Source organism: Thamnophis elegans, chromosome 6, assembly GCF_009769535.1.
Source record: "Thamnophis elegans isolate rThaEle1 chromosome 6, rThaEle1.pri, whole genome shotgun sequence".
In the NCBI taxonomy this organism is placed as follows: domain Eukaryota; kingdom Metazoa; phylum Chordata; class Lepidosauria; order Squamata; family Colubridae; genus Thamnophis; species Thamnophis elegans.
The window spans coordinates 3036988-3061008 of NC_045546.1; the positions used below are offsets into that span (position 1 = coordinate 3036988).

At 50.1% G+C, this 24021-nt stretch overlaps 1 protein-coding gene across 1 annotated transcript in view; it reads left to right on the top strand.

Moving 5' to 3' along the window:
* Nucleotides 1-17895, top strand: part of WNT11 (Wnt family member 11) — a 114498-nt gene extending 96603 nt beyond the window's left edge. The window contains exons 2-3 of the mRNA XM_032219696.1: nt 3-154; nt 17324-17895. Of these exons, the coding sequence (XP_032075587.1) occupies nt 3-154; nt 17324-17498 (327 nt within the window). The 3' untranslated portion in view covers nt 17499-17895. The remainder of the gene's footprint in view (nt 1-2; nt 155-17323) is intronic.
* Nucleotides 17896-24021: the final 6126 nt, after the last annotated feature.

Here is a 24021-nt window from a genome sequence, read left to right on the forward strand (position 1 = left end):
AGGTTGTCCATCGGCCCATGGGCACTCGCAAACATCTAGTGCCCAAGGAACTTGATATCCGCCCTGTGAAGGAATCTGAGCTGGTTTACTTGCAGAGTTCCCCTGATTTCTGCATGAAGAACGAGAAAGTGGGCTCCTACGGGACGCAGGACAGGTAAGGAGTGTCCAGGTGTGGGCATGGATAAGAGCTTCTTATTCTAGGCTGCATCAACAGAGGGATGGAATCAAGATCACGTGAAGGGTTAATTCCACTTTATAATGCCTTGGTAAGGCCACACTTGGAATACGGCATCCAGTTTTGGTCACCACGATGTAGAAAAGATATGAAGACCCTAGAAAGACTGCAGAGAAGAGCAACAAAGAGGATTAGGGGAGTGAAGACTAAAACATATGAAGAACGGTTGCGGGAACTGGGTAGGTCTAGTTTGATGAAAAGAAGGACTAGGGGAGACACGATAGCAGTCTTCTGATATTTCAGGGGTTGCCACAAAGAAGAGGGAGTCAAACTATTCTCCAAGGCAACTGAGAGTAGAACAAGAAGCAGTGGGTGGAAACTAATGAAGGAGAGAAGCAACCTAGAGCTAAGGAGACATTTCCTGACAGTTAGAACAATAAACCAATGGAACAACTTGCCTCCAGAAGTTGTAAAAGCTCCAACAATGGAAGTCCTTAAGAGGAGATTGGACAACCATTTATCTGAAGGATAAATAGGATTTCCTGCTTGAGCAAGGTGTTGGACTAGAAGACCGCCAAGGTCCCTTCTAACTCTTTAATTCTATTCTGTACTATTCTGAATTTTGGACCCCTTTGGGAGTTAGGGTTAGGATAGGTAACAGTTTACGATGAACGGTTGCAGGAACTGGGCATGGTTAGTCTAGTGAAGACCAGGGGAGACATGGGAGAAGTCTTCCAGTGTTTGGGGGGGCTGCCACAGAGAGGAGGGGGTCAAGCTATTCTCCAAAGCACCCGAAGGCCAGACAAAGAAAAATAGATGGAAACTGATCAAGGAGAGATTGAACCTGGAAATAAGGAGGAATTTTCTGACAGTGAGAACAATCCACCCATGGAACAGAAGTTGCCTTCAGAAGTTGTGGGAGCTTCATCCCTGGAGGGTTTCAAGAAGAGACTGGACTATCGTTTGTTAGAAATGGCGTAGGATCGCCTGCTTGGGTGGGGTGAGGGGGTTGGACTCGATGACCTACAAAGTCCCTTCTAACTCTGATCATCTCTAAACATCTGGAGGGCAGCTGCCCAAGGCTGATGCTTCGGTCGAATGATGTCCTAATGTATGGTTCTCCAGCCATCCCGCAAGTTAGTTGTCTTTAATATTTTGCTTTTCGCCTGGAAGATTTTGTGTTTCAGACAGACGCTCCTTGTCTTTGGCCAAACAAAAGTCTTCGAATTGGAGCAGCCCCACGGTAAATAGGCAGGGATCCAGCTGGCCTGGAAGGGGTCCAGGAGAACCATTTACCTCTGGGGCGCACTCTGGATTCAGACTATCCGAGATCTTCCAATGCAGGTTTATTTGTTTTGAATGTATGGTCTCCGGGTGAAGTTTCCTTCTGGGGAATGCGGCTTTGGATCTCAACCTCCCTCAGTTAGGCTGATGTGTTGGCACAGCTGGAGGTCACACCCTGAAAGTCTCTTACCAGCCCTTTGAGGTAGGCCAGGCCAAGAAATGTTAGCCAAGCCTCTTATGTAAATCCAGTACAGGTAATCCTCGAGTTGCGGCCACAATTGAGCTCCCAAATTTCTGTTGCTCAGTGAGACGGTTGTGAAGTGAGTTTTGCCCCGTGTTACGACCATTCTCTCCACCTTTGTTACGTGAATTACGGCAGTTGTTAAGTCAGTTACATGGTTGTTGAATGAATCCGGCTTCCCCGTTGATATGGCTTGTCAGAAGGTCGCAAAAGGGGATTAGGTGACCCACCAGGGCACTGCAACTGTCATAAATATGAGTCAATTGCCAAGTGTTTGAATTTTGATCATGTGACCACAGGGATGCTGCAATGGTAGTACAGCAAGTGCGAAAAATGGTCATAAATCACTTTTTTTCAGTGCTGTTGTAACTTCAGTCACTAAACAAATGGGTGTAAGTAATTTCTTATACAATAATTAACATGCTCTGATGCTAAGGAGTTCTACTCCCCCTCCCCACCTGAAAAGAACTCTGTTCCAACTGCCAGTTGACTTATATTAACACACCCCAATGCTACTCCTTCGCTAAACCAGGAGTGGACGTGGCCAGCGCATGACTCACCCAGCCTGCGAGCTGGGAGTTCAGACATTCCACTCCCCCTCCCCACCTGAAAAGAACTCTGTTCCAACTGCCAGTTGCCTTATATTAACCAAGCCCGATTGCATAGTTTCGCAGCGAAGCACGGGTATCCAGCTAGTTCTACATACGTTTATGTGTGGTCTTTGATTACATATCTCATTGATTACAAGTGGGACTTCAGGAGTCCAGAAATTATTATTGAGAATGGATTACATTACATGTCCACAAAGTGATGTCGAGTCAGGCTGGATTTGAAAGCAGACCAGAATATCTGACTCGATAAACCCATTTTTTTTACCTCTGGCCAAATAACTTCATTTAAAGTATGAGTAGGGCTTATTCATACTTTAAACGAAGTTATTTGGCGAAGGAAGAGAAAAAGTGTGAGGGTGTGCAATATATATATGTTCACACTTCCCCAGATGTATATAAAAACACAATGTGAATGTGGATATTTTCCAACTGGCTCAATCAATCCCTCAGGCACCTCCAATGTTTTGAGCTATGAAAATGTCCACTTTTACTAAAATGTGGATTTGGCCGTTAACAGGCCGTTAATAATTTGGCTGAAAGAATCGTAAAGTAATTCCAAACTTTGTTCTGAGGTGTTTTTTCTTTCCTTCTGTTTCGCATTGCCTTGTTCTCCCTTCTCCTCCCTCCTTTCCTTCCCTTATTTCCTATTTTTTATTTATTTATTTACTTATTGGTATCCTGCCTTTATTATTTTTATAAATGACTCAAGGCGGCAAAACCAAACAATATTCCTCCCCTCTCTGACCCCCCCCCCCAAATAACAATGGTATGTGGAGGATTCGGCTGAGAGGGAGATCAAGGTTACCAAACCAGCTTTCGTGCCTATGGTGGGACTAGAACTCACCGTCTCCTGGTGATTGGCCCAAAGTCACCTACCTGGCTTTCATGCTTAAGGCAGGCCTAGAATTCAATGTCTCCTGGTTTTTAGCCTTCCTTCCTTCCCTCTCTTTCCATTCCCATCTTCTTCCTTTCTTCCTCCTTCATTCCCATTTCCCCTCCTTCCTTCCTTCCTCCCTTCTCCCTCCCTCCTTCCCTTCCTCCCTCTCTCTCACTTCCATCCATCCTTATGTATCCCCCTCCCTCATTTCCATTTGCTTCCTTCCTTCTCCCTCCCTCCTTCCCCTCTTCCTCTTCCATTTACCCTTCTGTGTCCTCCCTCCCATCTATCCTTGTGTCTCCTCCCTCTCTTCCTCCATTCCCTTTCCTCCCTCCCTCCTTCCCTTCCTTCCTCTCTCTCTCCCTTTCATCCATCCTTATGTATCCTCCCTCCCTCATTTCCATTTGCTTCCTTCTCCCTCCCTCCCTCCTTCCCTTCCTCTCTTCCTCTTCCATTTACCCTTCTGTGTCCTCTCTCCCATCCATCCTTATGTCTCCTCTCTCCCTCCTTTCCATTTCCCTTTCCTCCCATTTCCCACCCTCCTTCCCTTCCTCCCCCTTTCTCCCTCCATTCCTCTCTTCCATTCACCCTCCTGTCTCCTCCCTCCCTCTCTATACCTCCCTCCTTCCCGCCTCGCCCTCTCTCTCTCTCTCTCCCTTTCATCCATTCTTATGTATCCTCCCTCCCTGATTTCCATTTGCTTCCTTCTCCCTCCCTCTCTTCCCTTCCTCTCTTCCTCTTCCATTTACCCTTCTGTGTCCTCCCTCCCTCCCATCCATCCTTATGTCTCCTCTCTCCCTCCTTTCCATTTCCCTTTCCTCCCATCTCCCTCCCTCCTTCCCCCCTCTTTCTCCCTTCCATCCATCCTTGTCTCCTCCCTTTCTTTCTCCATTCCTCTCTTCCATTCAACCTTCTGTCACCTCCCTCCCTCTCTATACCTCCCTCCTTCCCGCCTCTCTCTCCCTCTCTCCCTCTCATTGACTCTCCCTTCTGCCTGGCAGCTGAAGAAAGGGCTTTCCCCCTTTTGAAGCTGCCTGCGAACAGGGCCTGGGGGAGCACCTCAAGTCGGGGTGTCCGAGCTACGACGCTGCCAAAACATGCACCTTCTCCTCCCTCTCCAGCCCCCCCACCCTTGTCTTCCTCCTTCCATCTGCTCCATTCACTTCGATATGTCAGTGGGGCATTTGATGGGTTTACGGCTGGAATACAGACATAAATGCAGAACATGAGAGTTTGCCTGAATCGATTAATCACACCTGTCAAGATATCCCAGGTTTTATTCCCCTCCGCATTTTGCTCTTAAAATTGCTCGCAGGAGGGCCGGCTGTCTGAACCCTTTTGTCTCATCCTTATGCATCGCGTAGAGATTGCCTCGGCTTACGGCCGTTCGTTTAGCGATCATTCAAAGATACGACAGCCCTGAAAAAAAGCGACGGACAACCGTTTTTCACACTTAACGACTGTTGAAGCATTCCCCGGTGCCACGAGATCAAAAGCGGGGCATGAGAACGTGGGGATGTACAGGTTAGGTGAGGCAAGCTTCCAAGTGAGTTGGGGCATTTCAGAAGATTGCGGAGACATTTAGAGGTTAAAAAAAAAGCAGATGGGAATCGTGATAAATCAGTGATAAGGCAGCGATAAGGGAAGGAAAGGTTGAGCTCTGTTTCCCCTTCCTTTTCCTTAGTTTACGCAGGTAGTCCTCGATATATGACCACAATTGAACCCAAATGTTCTTTTGCCAAAGCGAGACAGTTTTTAAGTGAGCTCTGCCCGGTTTTGCGACCTTTCTCGCCGCAAACTCTTAGGCGAATCCCTGCCGTTGTTAAATGAGTAGCGTGGTGGTTTGTAGTGTATCCAGTTTCCAAATGGACTTCGCGAAAACTTCCAAATTTTGCAGAAATGGCAAAGCTGACCTGTCAGAGAACAAACGATATTTATGGGGTGTTTGGGAATGGGAATTCCATTCATGGGGATGGGAATGAGGTTTAAAAGGGAACAAGCATTTGAATTTGAATTTTATTATTTGTATGCCGCCCTTCTCTGGGAGGGACTCAGGGCAGCGAACAACTCAAAAAGGGGAAAAGGGGAACATAGAACAGAATACAAGTAATTAAAATAGGCAAGAATTACACAACCACACAAGTCGAGAGGGGAGGGGAACTCGTCAACCCCAGGCCTGCCGGCAAAGCCAGGTTTTGACGGCTTTCCGGAAGGCCTGGAGAGAGGTGAGGGTCCGAATCCCTGCGGGGAGTTCATTCCAGAGGGCCGGAGCTGCCACAGAGAAGGCCCTCCCCTGGGTAATAGCCAGGTGGCATTGGCTGGTAGACGGAACCCGGAGGAGGCCGACCCTGTGTGATCTAATGGGTCTTTGGGAGGTAATTGGCAGCAGGCGGTCTCTCAAGCAGGCTGTGGATGGATCGATGTTGGAAAGCAAGATCTCTGTTTAATCCACTTAGTTCGATATGCAGCAGGATGGAGATCTGTTTTTCCAGACTAAGCTTTGCAAAATGATCTAAAAAGAGGAATTGAGAGAAAGGGAGATTGGAGAATTTTTTTAAAAAAACAAACGGGAGAAAGAAAGATAAAGATTGCAACCTTCTTAAGCACCGAAAAGTGTGTGTTTCTTGTCGAGCACCAAAAGGCAGGACGAGAAGGATGGATGGAAACCAATCAAGGAGAGAAGCAACCTAGGAGAAATTTCCGGACAGCGAGGGCAATTAACCAGTGGAACGACTTGCCACCAGAAGTTGTGGGCGCTGCATCGCTGGAGGTTTTCAAGAAGAGACTGGACAACCATTTGTCAAGCAGGGTCTCCTGCTTCAACATGGGGGTTGGACTAGATGACCTCCAACATCCCTTGTCCCAAAGGCACTTTTTCAGGAGGCAACTGGACTTCCTTGTTGTTGTTTTTTCTTCTGAAGATGTTTCGCTTCTCATCCAAGAAGCTTCTTCAGCTCTGACTGGATGGTGGGGAAGGGAAGGATTGATTCTCCTTGCAGGCAGCTGGTCATTTGCATCCTTTGAGAGGGTCCTTGAGGCCACTTGGAGGCTTTATCTGTGTCCTCAGGAGGGTCACCTGAATGGTGCAAACGGTTCCTGTAATCTGCAATTTTCCCTCTGGAAATCCATTCCACCCCATTCCAAGGGTCTTCACCCCAAATTGTATAGTTAAAACTCTGTAGAGATTCTCAGTCATGCAAATCACAGTTGTCCCAAAGGAGCTTTTTCAGGAGGCATTTGAACTGTCTGGTTTTTCCTTTTGAAGACATTCCAAGGTCCCTTCCCACTCTGTTGTTCTACATTCTATTCTATGTTCTTAAGGGACGCGGTGGCTCAGTGGCTAAGATGCTGAGCTTGTCAATCAGAAAGGTCGGCAGTTTGGCGGTTCGAATCCCTAGCGCCATGTAACGGAGTGAGCTCCCGTGTCTTGTCCCAGCTTCTGCCATTCGAAAGCAGGTAAAAATGCCGTGGCACGACAAAACCGCGAAGCCCTTATCTGCGGAGACATAAGCGCATCGCTAAAGCCGCGACGTCATCACCGTGCGTCATCACAACAGCGCAGCAATAGAAGAGCGCTTTAAAATGGCGCCACGGCAGAAAGCCGATTTCAATTAAGGTAAGGGTTAGGATTAGGTTTAGGGGTTTGTTTTAGGGTTAGGTTTAGGGTTAGGTTTAGGGTTAGGTTTAGGGTTAGGGTTAGGTTTAGGGTACTGAGTGCTTGGGAATGCACGGATTTTCCCTCCGCGATTATGTCATCGCGGTAGGGTCGCGTTTTTCCTTAGCGCTTCGAACGGCGCGAATTAGTCTTTGCGCTTATGTCTCCGCAGATAAGGGCTTTGCGGATTTGTGGTGGAACCAAAAATGCAAGTAGAAAAATAGGAACCACCTTTGGTGGGAAGGGAACAGCGTTCCATACTCCTTCGGCATTTAGTCCTGCCGGCCATATGACCACGGAGACGTCTTCGGACAACGCTGGTTCTTTGGCTTTGAAACGAAGATGAGCACCACCCCCCCCTAGAGTTGGGAACGACTAGCACATATGTGCGAAGGCAACCTTTACTTTTGCCTTTATTCTATGTTCTTAGAAGGACGATTGAGGTGATTCTGGGTTCATTATTACAGTTGTGCGTTAAGCATCACCTGTAGTTTATTTTTCACCTGCATTTTGGTTTTAAGCTTCTGGAAATATAGAAGGCCTAAGGAACAACTACATGGGGAAGAAATAATATATCCTGGCCAGAATTGGGTGGTGAAATTTAAATGTATGAGTGTCAATCATCAGAGTGGGTTCACCCCAGGCGAAAATTCATTTTATTTCCATTTTAGAGACTCCCACCCAACCATCTAGCCCACCATTCTTTTCTCTTAATAAAAAAATCATTTATTTCCCTTGCTCTGCCAACTGTACTGTCTATTTTCCAGAAGAGGGGGAGGGAATGGTCACACGTGGGTTGTTGTCAAAGCCTGATTGGTCCAAGACTGAGAGAAAACGCTTAAATACTGGTGCCTTCCAGTCCTATCCCAGTTTTCCTCTCAGTCTTTTCTGGTCCAAGAACTGTTGAGAATTACTGGTAGGATTACTTTATTCAATTTGGTCTTATTTGGTTTAATTGGGCATTTAAAAGATTTCTAAATTACTAAATTCAGCAGCTGCGGCCCCAAGGGACAGTTCACTGCCCCGGGCGGTGGGGGAGGGCCCAGTGGGGCATGCTGCCTCCCCCCCCCGCAGGCCCAGAGTCTCAGCCCGTCCCCGGGTGCGGGGGTGCCAGATCTCCTTTCAGCTGCTGGAGAGGCTGCCTTCTCCTTTAAATAGCCAGGAGAGGCGAGAGAATCGGCTCGGACCGCTACCAGCATTCCTGGGGGAGGGGGAGCGTGCCTGAGAGCCGCGTGGCCTCCCCCGTCCTTGCCTGCCTCAGCACGGCCTTTCAATGGGCCATCGGAGCCGCAGATCGAAAATGAAAGTTCCGGCGGCCATGTTGGCTCTGTCGCCACGTGTGCAATAGCAATAGCAATAGCACTAGACTTATATACCGCTTCATAGGCCTTTCAGGCCTCTCTAAGCGGTTAACAGAGAGTCAGCATATTGCCTCCAACAATCCGGGTCCTCATTTCACCCACCTCGGAAGGATGGAAGGCTGAGTCAACCCTGAGCCGGTGAGATTTGAACCGCTGACCTGCTGATCTAGCAGTAGCCTGCAGTGCTGCATTTAACCACTGCGCCACCTTAGGCCTCGACCCAGGTCCATTGGCTGGTGCGGTCTCTTCCTTGGCATGGCAGGCAGCAGAGAAAGCAGGCCCAGGTCCCGGTGGGGCTTACAGTGGCTTGGAATCCTCCATTCCTTCCGGCTGGACGCGTAAGTGGGGAAATGGAGGGGGGGCTTGGAGTTTCCCCAGGGCCAGGTGGCAGACCTGGCGGCAGGTGAGAAAGCCCTTGCAGGGGGAGGGGGAGGGTGTTCCCCCCCCCCCCCATGTCTTCCTCTGCCCTGAAGTCCTTCTCGTGGGAGGAGGTCAGGGGCTGCATTGTGCAGGGACAGTATTGTGGCTCGGAGGTTTCACATTGCAATTAACATAAGGTCTAAATAGCTTGAAATAGACCTATACTAGTCTCCCTTTATTATAAGGCTAGCTGATGAGAGCTAAATGGATTGTAATAGGCTATACGAGTCTCCCTTATTTGTTTATCAGCTCAAATACAAATATATATATAGATATATATATATATACATGCATATATGTACAAACGCACTTCACAACTGTGCTTGATTCAATGCCAGTAAGGGATGACTAGCAGATGAGAACTTAAGGGCTTGCAATATTAGTCTTCCTTTTGCTACTGGTGCCCGGGGCTTCTACCCGGGCCTACTCTGGGTTGGCTCTGCCTTCCTCCTTCAGAGGTTAGCCATTTGGGAACTGTTGTCCTGTGGGGCCCAACAGAGGGCCGTGCACATTTCTGGGGACTTGCATCAGGCCTACATGTATGAGCCTTTGACCTTATCCCAGGGTCTGGGGTTGGTCCCTCCTCAGGCCTTTTTTCCCCCCCAAATCACTCCTAGGGGTTGGTTTTCCTGCCCTGGGGGTCCCAGGCAGGTTTCCCCTTCCTTCCAAGTAGAGTGGGGTCCCTCTCTCCCTCCCCCACTCAGGGGGTCCAGGGGGTGGTGGTGAGTCGAGGGTCTTAACCCGTGTGCAGGTAGGCTCTCCCGGGGCCTGGTTTTGCCTATGGTGGTACGGAGGATTAGATGGTTCTCCGCCCCTTCTAGACATGGAGGTCTGGGCCGCGCCCATCGTTGGGCTATGTTCCCCCCTACTTGATCCACGGTCAATGATGAAATTGGAAATTTGCTAGGAAAATAAAGTGGACTAAAAGTTAATGAATAAATAAATAAATAAGTTAATAATAATAATGATAATTAAAAAAAAAAAAAAACCATTCTATTGAGGCCAGGGGTTCTTCCTGGCCTGCTTAGATCTGTAGCATTCCCTTTTGGAGATTGAGTTCCAAGATGCCAGGTGGTGAGTTTCTGTTGCAGGCTAATCCGATCTTTGTTATGTAGAGTAGACCGGCTCAGGCGTTTTAATCGCAGCTGTGGCCCTGGATGGGCCCATCTCTGGGCGTCTTGGCTCAGACTGTTTGCTGTGCCTGGGGCAGGCTCGGTGCATGGCCAGCTGGTGGGGGGGACCTTGATGCCTCCACCCACTGATCCTGGCAGGACCACGTTCTGCCACGGCCATGGGCTGGAAAGAGATCTCGACTCCTCCCTTGGCACGGAGGCGCTGACCACAGTGGACGCATTCCTCCGACTTGTCTGGGGGCCTGGGCCATTGGCTCTAGAGTAACTGGGCCCTTGCCTGGGCGATTCAGTTGCAGTCCGTCACCTTCTAGTGGCTGCCCTGGTTTCATCGGGCGCGCTGAGCTTCTAAGATGTCCTCCCGTTGCCGCTGCGGGGGTCGCCCTCTGCGGACTCAACTCCCGGTAGTTTCGTCAGGCCTCGGTCAGTGACTGGGGCAGCGCCGGGAGCGCTTTCACGTCCCAGGGAGCCTCGCCGCCTGGGTCTCTTCTGACTCGGGGCAGCCCGCCCTTCCTCCCTGGGGCGACTGGGGCTCGCTCAAGTTTGCGTCCAGGATGCTGACCACTTCGGTCACGTCGTCCGGGCTTCGTTGCCGGCGTCACTGACTGAGGACCGGCTCGGCCCGCTGTCTCTGGATGACCATGCCTTCGAGAGGCCTGACCCCTTGGGGGGGGGGCTCTTCCCGGTCCGAGGATGGAGACACGGGACAGTTCGCCCACTTGTGACAGCTGAGCCGGATCTAAATCTTCTTTGTCATGTGCCAGCATGGATTTCCGATTCTGTCAATAATCTTGCGTTTTTCTCTTCCATTTGTAGGCAGTTCTCCAGCTCATCCCTCAGGAGCGCCTACGGCTCCCTCCTCTGGTCCAGACGGTCCAGCCACAAGGGGGGGGGGCAGCACCCCTTCCGCTCGGGGGGGGGGCTTGACCTCGGGTCGTCCCTTTGGAGGCCATCAGCCGCTAGGCGTGTTCTCAGAGCGGCCGGCATTGGACGCTTGGGCACGGGCCTCTGCTTGCCTCGCTCCCGCGTTGGTTCTCTCCACCCCGCCGGCTCTTTGGGGGATCCCTCCGTCCGGGAGCCGGGGGGGGCTGCTACCCGGTGGTTCAGGCCATTGCCCTTCTCTTCGGCCTTCAGGGAGTGCAGATGACTCCTCCGGATGACCAGGGCCTGGAGCGCCTCTCGCATCTGTCTGCGGTTCGGACGGGTGGCCGGAAGGCTTAGCGGGCCCTCTCGTTTCTGCACCGCTCTAGTGCACAGGCGGGGAGAGCGTTCTCCCCCCTTTCGGTCCTTCGGGGTTTCAGACAGGAGGCCCCTGGCCTGGTGGCTCTTCGGGGGGCTTATCTTCGTTCCTCGGCTCTGGCCGGCCATCGCGGGTCCCTGAGGTTCCCCCCTGGGGCTTTTCCCTTGGTCTGGTCTCCGTTCTCCGGATTTCACTAAGGCCTGGCGGCCCGGGCGACTTGTCCGCGCCCCATCCTGGGGGCTCTGATTCCTTGGCGGGCTAGCCTATTCAGGTCTTCGGTTATTTAGCGCCTGTTCTAGGAGCCCGGAGCCCCGTCCTGTTCCTCGGCTGGCTTCTCCGGAGTCCACCTCTTCCCTTTCCGCTTGCCTGGTGTCGGTCATAGGCTCCATGTCAGGGGAGGGGGTGAGTCTGTCCAGGAGCTCCACCTCGGCCTATGCCCGCTGGCGTAGGGCCTTAGGGATGTTGTTCGGTTTCAACCTCCCTCTATCAGATCGGGCGAGATGTTTCTTGAGCAGGGATAGTCCCGCCCGCCGGACCCTTGGACTCTCCTGGGGAGCCTCGTCCTGGTTAGGGGGCTCCCGGTTCGCTCTCGGCAGGTGGTCGCTTTCGGGGCTTACCCTTCGTCACTGGAATGGCACTAGTGCTGTCCCGCTGGGCTCTGCGCTTCCCTTGGGGTAGCTGGGCATCGCGTGACCTCCCGTTGGCACGGGGACCGCTCAGGCCCTCATCTGTCAGGGGGGGGGTCTTCTCCAGCCCTCGACCGGAATGCTCGGGACTGGACGTCTCGGCGGTGGGGCCTCTGTTGCCCCCAGAGTCGAGAATCTCCCCAGGCTCTCCTGTCTCCGGGCGGCTCGGCAGCGTCGGGCGGCCCTGACCAGGGGAGCGGGCCTACTCCCTCAGTCGTCGGTTCTTCTTTTTTTGGCGGATCTGTCGACAGTTCGACACTCCCTTGCTCGCCGCGTGTTCTATTCCTCCCTGGGGTTTCACCCATTTCCTATCCTGATCTGTGGAGGGCGCAAGCGCCCTCGAAAGGAGGTGACCTGCGGTCTCGGTATGGGGCCTCCCGTCCCCCTGGTTCCAGGTCTCCCCGGAGGGGGGTGGCATGGGGACCCTGATCGTGGGGGTGGGCCATTAGGACCTAGGGGCCTTGGTTCGCGGACCTCGTCCAGCTGTCGGTGGCCCTCCGCGGAGGCGCCCGCGGGAAGGGTTGGCCTGGCAGCGGGGGGTGGTGGTCCTGCTTCGCCTGGTCCCTGGGGTTGCATCCGGCCCATGACTCTTGTCCGGCAGCTGTTGGAGGCTGGTCTAGCCAACGGGGTCACTCTCCACTAGGGATGCCTGGGGGCCTTACGGACCGCGGCTGCGGTTACACCTGGGTATCGTCCGGCGGTGTTATCCGCCTGGCCTCCCCTGGCTTCGCCTGGCAGGGCACCTTTCTCTCAAACGTCAGGAGTTCCTGCAGCAGGGGCCTGACTTCGGAAACCCACAAGATTGTGCCGCCTGGTGGCGGAATTGTTTCAGCCCTGGAGGGGGTGGGGGTTCTCCCTCTCTCAGGTCCCCCTGATCGAGCTTCTCGGTAGGGGGCGGCTTCTGGGTTTCCCTCGGTCCGCGGGTTCCCCGTGTGTTCTTCCCCCTTGTGCTCAGGGGGGGCTTCTTCGAATCTCTTCGGTATGCTCGTCGGCTGGCTCCCTGGTGGCGGTTGTCTCCGCCCGGGTACGTGGAGTTGGGCACCCTGCTCTGAGGTCGTTCCCGTCGCCTCTAAGGGGCAGGGCGAGGCTTCGCCTTGCTCGTGCCTTCTTCCCGTAGGTGGCCACTTCCTTCGCTAAGCTCTGGCATTGGTTGGGCGCGCACCGCGCCCTGTGGCTCCATCGCCAGCGGACCGAGGGGTCCGTAGGTCGAGCCCTTGTGGACTGATCCTCCAGCCGGGGGTCGCTGGGTTCGAGCGTGTCTTCAGCCACAGTTGGCGTTGGCTGCGCCGGGCCATTGCGGAAGCCCTCGGGGTTTCGGGTCGACGGGCCAGTCCCGTCAGAGTTCACGGCCCAGCCTATTAGGAGCGACACGAGCGTGGCCTCGGGGGCCGCGGGGGGGGGGGCCAGTTGAGGCCGCCTGTCACGCGGCCTCTGGATTCCCCGGTTCTTCCTCCGGCGCTATGGTCTGGGAGCTTTGCAGATGCGAGTGTGTCCTTGGTGGCAGGACCCTCTGGGGGTGGCGGTTGAGGCTCCCCTTGGGCCCTGGTGATTCTCGTTCTCCCTCCCTGGGACGGTAGCTTGGGTATGTCCCACGTGTGACCATTCCCTCCCCCTCTTCTGGAAAAAGGACGTTGGTCTTACCTGAACGTCTATTTTCAGAAGGGGGAGGGAATGGTCACAACCCGCCCTGAGACCTTTCCGTCAGGGCCAAGGGGAGGGCCCGGGTGGTTCCCGGGGGTTTTGTTGTGTGTTGTTTTTTTGTCTTTTCAGTTCTACCCTTCGCCTTCGAGGAAACTGGGATAGGAATGGAAGGCACCAGTATTTAAGCGTTTTCTCTCAGTCTTGGACCAATCAGGCTTTGACAACAACCCACGTGTGACCATTCCCTCCCCCTTCTGAAAATAGACGTTCAGGTAAGACCAACGTCCTTTCTATAGCTACATATTTGCTATTGAATAAAATAAGATAAATGATAAAAGCTTCAAATAATAAATAATATAATAAAATATAGAATAAAATAAAATAAAAAAGTCAAATAAACAATAATAAAGTAAAATAACAAAAAGTCAAATAAAGAAAAATAAAATAAAGAAAAGTAAAGTAAAATAATAAAATAAAAGTAAAATAAGCTAAAGTAAAATAAAAGCTTCAAAACAATACATTCTTTTGGAAAAGAGGGCCCCACAATTTCTGCTTATTTACCGAGATAAGGAATCTTATCTTTCTGTTCCCATGGCTGGTTTGATATCCCCCAGAAGGCCAAGGAAGATACAGATTGGGTGGATGAATTCTATCCAGTCCAGCCCCACTGAGGCTTCTTCGGGGGTCTTAATCTTTAAATGAGATATAAACAAGGGATAAGAGCTAATTAACCAAAGAGGAGGTGAATTTTTCTTCCTTGGAAGTCTTCCAGCAAAGCATTGTCTCTCTGCCTCTCTCTGTTCTTTCACTCGCCTCTCTTTCCCTCCCTATCTGTTCTTTCTGTGTTTTCTTTCTCTCCTCTCTCTTTTCTCTCTGCTCTTTATCTATCTTCCTTTCTTCTCCCTTCATCTTCCCTTCCTCTTCCCTTCTTTCCCTCTTTCCTTCCTTCCCCGCCCCTCTTCCCTTCCCCTTCTCTGCTTCCTTCCTTTCTTCCTTCCCCTCCCCTCCCCTCCCTCTCTCCTCCTTTCCTTCATCCCTCCCTCCCTTTTCTCAGTTTCTTATATTGACTCCAAAGCAATAAAACCGAAGAATCTGTTCAATTTTGAAGTCCTTTGTTGCTGGCGGGGAGAAATTTCAAACTTGCTCGAGCTTTGGTTGGAATCCAAATATTTTCAAAGCATCGTCCTTGTTGTGATGCTGCTGCAGAAGCAACAGTGAATTGTGTAAAAGTCCATCTGTGGCGCAATTGAGCTGAATTTCTCTGATTTCCTTCTGAATTTGCTTGGGGATCCGGACCTTTGCAAATAGCCGTATAATTAATTCGAGAGGGAGAGAAAAATTAATTGTGGATACATCAAAAAATTTGCAGAAATGGCAGAGCTGACCTGTCAGAGAACAAATAACATTTATAGGGTAGGGTTTTTTTTTTTTTGAAAGACTGGACATTTTGCTGAAAGAAGTAAAAAATAAATTCATGACTTATAGCTTGAAGATAAAGAAAGATGGAGATTAATTGATGGGCTGAAGGGACTGGCAAAATATTTAGGAAAGGAGTTGAAATCAAAATGTGTTGAAAAGGAGGCCCAAAGTCACTTATACATTTCTTAACTTTCGTTTTTTTTCCTTTTCTCGCCCTGTTTTTTTAATTTTTCTTTCGATTCCTCTTTTGTTGCACGAACATGCCTCACAAATACAGGGGGACGTCAACTAATGAATGTAACTGAGCCCAAACTTTCTGTGGCTACGTGAGACACACCCTGTTAAGGGACTTTTTGTCCCACTTTAGGACTTTTCCTGCTGCCGTTGTTAAGGGAATCCCTGCAGAGGTGAAAATAGGAACACGGCTGTTAAGTGAATCTGGCTTCCCCATTGATTTTGCGTGTCGGAGAGTCGCAAAAGGGATTGGACTAGAACCAGGGATCCCCAACTTTTTGGACCTTGGGGGACCACTAAATTCATAATTTTAAATCCCGCCGACCGCTAATATGATCTGCCTAATGACCAGCTGGGTGGGCGTGGCTAGGTGGTCATGTGATTGGGTGGGCGTGGCCAACTTGATGTCACGCCAGCCTCTACTCGCCCCTCCCCTCCCAGCCACTCCTTGCCTCTCCGCCCGGGCTCCTTAGGGCCCCTACAGGAAGCAGTTGCTGGAGCTAAGCAGCCACCAGGAGAAAGAGTTGGCAAAACAGCTCAGTTCAAATTGGATCTGAGCGAGAAGGAGGCTCAGCAGAAGCACCTCACTGAGGACTAGGAGCATAGGCTTTCCAAGCAGAGGGAAGACCTGCGAGAGGGCAAGGACAGGTGCCGGCACCTGGAGGCTCAACGGGCTGAGATGGTCAGCCAGTTCCAGGCCATGATGCAGTCCCACTGGAACGAGGCCCTCCGGCTCTTTGCCACCAGCGGCTCTTCCCTCCAGCCTTCGCCCAAAGCCCCCCACCAGGAGGCTAAAGCAGACCCCAAGTTGTAATTTCTGCCCCCGTCCAACCCCCACAAAAAGACCCGAAAAGGGGAGACTCTCTGCAGCAACACAAACATTTATTGCACATATCCGTCCCGGGGGCCGTAGTTTGAAGACCCCTGATTTAGTGCAATATAGAAAATGCAAATAATTTTTACGTGGACCACTGAACATTTCTCACGGACCACTGGACTAGAAGACCTCCAAGGTCCCTTCCAGCTCCACGATTCTGTGATTCTGTCATTGCTTCTTGTCTTTGCCAATTGGGAGGTTGTGATAGAGGAGGGGTCTGGACAGGTGTGTGGGCTATCCTGACACTCACAATGTGCAGACAATGCTTCTCTGGGCCCATCTCTGGACAAACACACAACGTGGAGGCCGCAAGTTATGGGTGCTGACTCAGGATGGCACAGTTTCTAAAAAAAACACACCTCCAGGCGCTTTCCAGGGACTTCTAAATATTTACCCATCTTCCCAGGCTGGCTCTGAAAAAAAGGAAGGGGGCTCAAGAGAGGGAGGGGATGGGTCTGGGGGTGGGGAGAGAGACGGGACTTGAACCTGGAGAGCTGAGATCTAGAATAACAAATGGGGGGCCCCAGCGGCATCAGGAATAATACACGGGGAAGACCTGGAATAAGGTCTCAGCACTTCATCAATCCCAGAGCGATGAGGGAGGGGGCTGTTCCCATAAATCTTGCTGGATTCCTTTCCTCCCCTCGGTGGGGAGGGGTCTGTGGTGAGAGCATCTCCCCCCCCACGCAATTTTCCTTGCCAGCCTTGATTGGGCCGTTAAGGATGGATTTGTGCAAAGCAGCCCCTTGGCTGTACGTTTTGGGAAAGAACTGCAAGGGTTTTGGAGGAAGGGAAGGGGGAAGGGAAGAAGAAAGAAGAAGTAGAAGAGGAAGAGGAGGAGATGGGAAAGGGAAGGAGAAAGGGAAAGGAAGAAGGAAGGAAAGAAAGGGAGGGAGAAAGAAGGGGAAGTTGAAAAAAATAGGAAGGGGAGAGGGAAGAAAGAAGGGAAGGAGAAAGAAGTAGAAGAGGAGAGGAGGAGATGGGAAAGGGAAGGAGAAAGAAAAAGAAGGGGAAGAGGAAAAAATAAGAAGGGAAGAGGGAAGGGATAGAAGAAGGGAAGGAGAAAGGGAAAGGAAGGAGGAAGGGAAGAAAGGGAAGGAGAAAGAAAAAGAAGAGGAAGAGGAAGAAAAAGGAAGGGAAGAGGAAAGGGAAGGAGAAAGAAGTAGAAGAGGAAGAAGGGATGGAAGGAGATGGGAAAGGAAAGGAGAAAGGGAAAGGCGGAGGGAAGGGAAGAGGAAAGGGAATAAACAAGGGACGGAGAAAGAGGAACCAAACGAAGGGGCAGAGAAAGAAAAAGAGGAAGGGAAAGGAAAAGGAAAGGGAAGAAAAAAGGAAAGAGGAAGGGGAAAGGGAGAATAGGTTGACCCTCCTCTTCTTCGTGTCAACCCACCCACTGCTGCCCCAAAGACTGGAAGGTTGCACTATCAAAGCCTTGGTCAACCCTGACTGGCTGTCGTTTCCTCTTTTTCCAGGCAGTGTAACAAAACGTCCAATGGAAGCGACAGTTGTGACTTGATGTGCTGCGGCCGCGGCTACAATCCTTACATGGACAAGGTGGTGGAGAGATGCCACTGCAAGTATCACTGGTGCTGCTACGTTACCTGCAAGAAGTGTGAGCGGACTGTCGAGAGGTACGTGTGCAAATGAAGCCTTGCCCACGCCTCTCCGCTGCTTCCCAGTGTGCCAAAGGGAGACGCTGCGCCACCTTTCCCCCCCCCCCCATGGGACTCTCAAAGAAGGCAGAGGGAAACAAACAAACTTCCTTGCAAGGAAATCTGGGCTTAATCCAAAGAAACCAGTCCTTATCTTCAGCCAGCAGAGATTGCATCCTTCGACGATCTTTTCGAACAGTCGCTCATCGACGACCACGCCGGCTGGCGAAACTCTTGGAAAGAAAGGACTTTGAACTGGATCAAGGCGGCACTATCCTTGCGAGAGAAATCTCGTTCACGGAGACGAAGAATCGTGCGTTTGATCTTGGCCACCCACCTTCGCCATTTGGGATCTCTCGGACTGTTCGTGGTCTCGCGGGTTATAAGTTGTTGGGGGAAAGAGAGAACAGCTTTTCCTAAAACGCGTGGACCTGATCAGTGGTGGGACTCAAGTAATTTAACAACCGGTTCTCTGCCCTAAGGGATTCTTCCAACAACCAGTTCACCAAACTGCTCAAAAACTTAACCGGTTCTCCCGAAGTGGTGCGAACCGGCTGAATCCCACAACTCGACCCGATGCGGGAGAACATTCGCTTTTCTGCAGGAATGAAGTTTGACACCCTATACGAATGATGCTCAGTTCTCCCCCCCCCAAAACAGGGAGGCTGTGTCGAACTTTTTCCCCCCTGGAATGGTTTCTCTTCTAGCTTTGCTCTTCATCCTTAAACATCATTTTCATTCTACTCTTTCTGGTTTTTTCTTTAAACTGGCGCCATTGCTAGGACAGACCAAATGGAAATGCCCAACCCTTAAAATGTTCTGTTTGTTTCAGTGGTGAAATCTAATTTTTTTGCCCACTGGTTCTGTGGGCGTGGCTTGGGGGTGGTCATGTGACTGGATGGGCGTGGCAAACTCCCCCCCCCCCACTTTTTAAAGCATTTTTCCCCTGCCGGTTGGGGCGGATAGGCAGGAAAAAAAACGCTTTAAAAAACGGGGAGAAAAAGCTTCTGACAATGTGAGCTGGGCGATCCTCTTTTTTTTTTTTTTTTCTACCAGTTCACAGAACCAGGGGAAATTGTCCCTAGCGGTTCAGCCGAATCGGGCTGAACTGGGAGGATTTCACCCCTGATTTGTTTGTTTTTTTAATTCATGCCAACATTTGATTTTTGCTGGAAAACTCTTCCCCTCCTTTTGTGGTGGCCAAAAATTGTGGAAACCTTTTTGGGAAAGTGTATTTTTTGAAGTTTGATGGCTAATAACACCACTTTCTTTTGGGGTTTCAAGATTTTTTGGAGTATAAAATGCACCTCCCCCCCCCCTAAAAGAGCATGGAAATGTTGGTGCATCTTATACACCGGATACATTATTGGCCTCCCAAAGCCCCTCCCTCACGTCCCATTTTTGCGAAAAATGGTGCGTTTTTCACAAAAACAGAAGGCATTTTTGCCTTCCCCCACCCCCCCAGAAGAACTCTGCAAGCTTTAGCAAGGCTGGGGAAAGGCAAAAATGCTCCTGTTTTTGTGAAAAACAGGCCTTTTTCCTGCCATTTTTTGCAACAAAGGGGTGTTTTTACCTTCCTCCAGCCCTGCTGAAGCCTCAGTGGCGAAATTCAATTTTTTTTACTACAGGTTCTGTGGGTGAAGCTTGGTGGGCATGGCATGCTTGGTGGGTGTGGCTTGGTGGGCGTGGCAGGGGAAGGAGACTGCAAAATCCCCATTCCCTCCCCACTCCTGGGGAAAGGATACTGCAAAGTTCCCATTCCTTCCCCATTCCAGAGGAAAGATATGCAAAATCCCCATTCCCTCCCCACTCCTGGGGGAAGGATACTGCAAAGTTCCCATTCCATCCTCACTCCTGGGGGAAGGATACTGCAAAGTTCCCATTCCATCCCTACTCCAGAGGAAGGATATGCAAAATCCCCATTCCCTCCCCACTCCAGGGGAAGGATACTGCAAAATCCACATTCCCTCCCCACTCCTGGGGGAAGGATACTGCAAAATCCCCATTCCCTCCCTACTCCAGAGGAAGGATATGCAAAATCCCCATTCCCTCTCTATTCCAGGGGAAGGATATTGGAAAATCTCATTCCCTCCCTACTCCAGGGGAAGGATACTGCAAAATCTCCATTCCCTCCCCACTCCAGGGGAAGGATACTGCAAAATCCCCATTCCCTCCCCACTCCAGGGGAAGGATACTGCAAAATCCCCATTCCCTCCCCACTCCTGGGGGAAGGATACTGCAAAATCCCCATTCCCTCCCTACTCCAGAGGAAGGATATTGGAAAATCTCACTCCCTCCCTACTCCAGGGGAAGGATACTGCAAAATCCCCATTCCCTCCCTACTCCTGGGGCCAGCCAGAGGTGGTATTTGCCAGTTCTCTGAACTACTCAAAATGTTCGCTACTGGTTCTCCAGAACCTGTCAGAACCTGCTGGATTTCACCCCTGTTATAACTGCTATTCTAATAGCAAATCCTTCGTAAAAGTTATTGCATTATATCGTGTTTCCATTGATATATCTTTTATGGTACTACTAAAGAAAAAAGTGGTGTTATTAGCTAGTTTTGAGCCGAGGTGGCGCAGTGGTTAAATGCAGCACTGCAGGCTACTGCTAGATCAGCAGTTCAGCGGTTCAAATCTCACCGGCTCAGGGTTGACTCAGCCTTCCATCCTTCCGAGGTGGGTAAAATGAGGACCCAGATTGTTGGGGGCAATATGCTGACTCTCTGTAAACCGCTTAGAGAGGGCTGAAAGCCCTATGAAGCGGTATATAAGTCTACTGCTATTGCTATTGCTATAGTTTTAGAAAATACACTTTTCCCAAAAGGTTTCGACAATTTTGGCCACTACTGCCGATTTTCTCCATGAAAGAGGCCATGGAGACAGTTTATATGGCTATTTTTGGCTTGGGGGGTGGGGCGAGAATCAGAGAAACATCTGGACTTTGGAGAGCATGTGGTGGGCGCACTCGCAATATGGTTGATATGACAGACCGAGCCCGGCTTCCCGTTTGATCAAGGACATTCTCTTTGGTGAAATATTGTTTGCTTCAAAGCTTTATAGCAAATAAATATGATGCTAACAGCTGCTGATTTGCTGGGCAGCTGACCAGTTCTTTGGCTCTTTTCTTTTATTAAAAATAATACTGAAAAAAAATATTGGGCGGCGCAAAAAAGAAAATTCCATGGATATAATCACATAGTTAATGTTTCCTGCGTCTCTTGTCATAATGAGGGGAGGGGCCCTTGGGGCTCTCTGAACTGGGTGGTTTTCCTGCAGGCGTTTCATGAGCCAAACAAGGTAACATCCATCATTTCTAGTGATGTTGTGATGATGCTAACACTGATGATGTTCCCTAGTTGGGTCATGAAACAGTCTGCAAGAAAAGAACCAAGCTCAGAGAGCACCAAGGACCCCTCATTTCAACCCTGAGGTACAAATGTTTTCCTTTATTGGTCTCTTGCTACATCTAGCCATGGATACAGGTAGCAGAAAAGCTACACCTTCCTTCCTCTCCTTCTGTCCATGTATCCCTCGATTACTTCTTTCTTTCCTGCTTTCCTTTTTATCTTTCCTCCCTCCCTTTATATCTCTCCTTCTTCCCTTCCTTTTGTCCATATCTCTCTCCCTTCTTTTCCTTCCTTCCTTCCTGCTTTATAGCTGTCTTTCCACCCACCCTATATTTCTCCTCTCCCTCCCTTCCTCACTCTACTATTTCTTTTCTTTCTTTCCTTTCTTCCTTCCTTTTTATCTCTCCTTCCTCTCTTCCTCTATTTTCTCCCTCCGTTCTTTCTTTCCTTCTGTCCATATCTCTCTCCCTTCTTTTCCTTCCTTCCTGCTTTACCTCTATCTTTCCTCCCTCTATTTTTCCCTTCCTCCCTCTACCATTTTTTCTCCCTTCCTTCCTTCATCATTCCTTCCTTCCTTTTTATCTCTCCTTCCTCATTTCCTTCCTTCCTGCTTTACCTCTATCTTTCCTCCCTCTATTATTCCCTTCCTCCCTCTACCATTTTTTCTCCCTTCCTTCCTTCATCATTCCTTCCTTCCTTTTTATCTCTCCTTCCTCATTTCCTTCCTTCCTTCTTTCCTTTTTATCTCTCCTTCCTCCCACCCTTCCTTCTTCCTTCTGTCCATATATCTCTCCCTTCTTTTCCTTCCTTCCTCCCTCCCTCTCCGATTTGTTTCTGGGTCCAATTCCAACCAATGATTATCACCTTCAAAGCCATAACGTCAAATAAACAATAAATACATTTCAGAAAGGGGCCGTTCTCCCACTTCCAGATCTCAGGAATATCCACCGGATCGACTCTCTCGTCCAGGATCAAATCTCACACTTGATGTTCAATGCAGTAGCCAGAATCGGGAGACATCTAAACGTTTGATCATGATTGCAAGACAATTGGCAGAGCTCTGGAGTGGGAGAGAGATATAAGACATATATCACTCCTGAGTACCTTAGAGGTTTACATCAGTGGTGGGATTCAGCCGGTTTGTACCGGTTTGGGCAAACTGGTAGTGGCAACCTGCACCCGCCCCAGTGCTATGCTGTCCAATTTAGCCATTGTAGATTTCTCCGTGGGTCGCCCATGAGGCCAATGATTAAAGAAGGCAGGTCTCTCTCGGGATGGGCCGACATGGAATAGAATCCGGAGGCCTCTTTTATTGAGCATACACAAGGAAAGGGTGGATTCACATGGTCTATGTGGACCAATCATGGTTGTACAAGTCTATGGTATATGGTAACTCATTTACTTCCATGTAGACCTAAAGAATACCCATAAATAAATCTTTTACCAGCATGCAAACTTCTAATCCTTAATTAATGTTTGAGAGTTAATCAGTTGTAACCCCTGATTTAATTAACGAATTCCCTGATTTAATCAACACTTCTGTGATTGCTGATCTATTTAGTGTTAGGAGTTAAACAGTTTGTTTTACTGATTCAATCATATGGTTAATCATTGCTTCTATTCTATACGCGTTTCAGCATAGCTAATGTATGCCTGCGCGTATTGCAACATCTTTTCTAATCTGTGCATATGCATGCAAGACGCATGTGCAAGCAAAGCGCACGCCCAGGAGGCTGCATGCATGCACTGAATGCGTGCGCGCTTTCACATTTTCGGTGCGCGGCGAACCGGTGGTAAAATTAAGTGAAACCCCACCTCTGGTTTACACATCAGGAAACCCGTACTTCAACTTTATCAGGGTGACTCACACAACCTAAGATTGGGCTCCATAACTTTACTTCCAGCTAATTTTAACCTAAGTTTATAAGGACAATCTGGGCCTTTGCCACATGACAGGGAGTCCTCAAGTTACCACGGTTCACTTAGTGACCGTTCAAACTTACGCGGGCACTGCAAAAGGTGATTGAATGAATGCCCATTGCAGCATCCCATGGTCACATGATCAAAATTCAGGTGCTTGGCAACTGACTCGTATTTACGACGGTCCTGGGGTCACGTGGTCCCCTTTTGCGACCTTCTGACAAGGCAAGTCAATGGGGAAGCCAGATTTATTTAACAACAGTCTGACTAACTAAACAACTGCAGTGATTCACTTAGCGACTGTGGCACGAATGGCTATAAAATGGGGCAAGATTCACTTAATAAATGTCTCACGTGGTAACGCCCTTTTGGGCTCAATTGTGGTCATATTTCAAGGACTACCTGTACCCAGTCACCACTCTGATAGTTCAAGGCTAGCTGCAGCACACAGATGCTTTGGAAATCAAACTTACCACAGCCTTTAGAACAGAATATAGGAAAGAGAGTTGGATGGGACTTTGGAGGTCTTCTAGTCCAACCCCCTGCTTAGGCAGGAAATCCTAAACCAGTGATGGCTAACCTTTTTGTCGTTGCATGCTCACATGCAATGCGTGTGCAACCCCCCTATGCATGCGTGCATGACACCCCATACTGCCCTGCGCATGCATGCGCGACCCCTCCCGAACCCACATTTTGGCCCTAGCAGGCTTCCCTGATACCTCCTGGGAGCAAAAATGGGGTGTGGGGAGGAGTGCTGCACCCCCCTGCGGCTCATTTTGAGCCTAGCAGGCCTCCCTGAAGCCTCCTGAGGCGCAAGGGTGCCCCCACTCCCAAGTGTGACCCCTCCACACTTGCGCACACATCTCCCACTTGTGCCCCGCCCCCGTGCATGCATGGCAGAGACCTGAAAATGAGCTGGCCGGCAGGAAGCCGCGCACACATGCGGGGTGGATCTGAACTGGGGCAAAGGCTTGCATGCCCGCAAAGAGGACGCCACCTGCCACCTGTGACACCATCACAGCCCTAAACCATTCCAGACACATGGTTGTCCAATCTCTTCTAAAAAATACTTCCAGTGTTGGGGCATTCACAACTTCCGGAGGCAACTTCTGTCCCACTGATTCATTGTTCTCACTGTCAGGAAATTTCTCCTCAAGTTGCTTCTCTCCTTGATTAATTTCCACCCATTGCTAGGGAGCGGGCGGCATTCAAATACCATTAAAGTTTGAAAGGTCTACCTTCAGGTGCT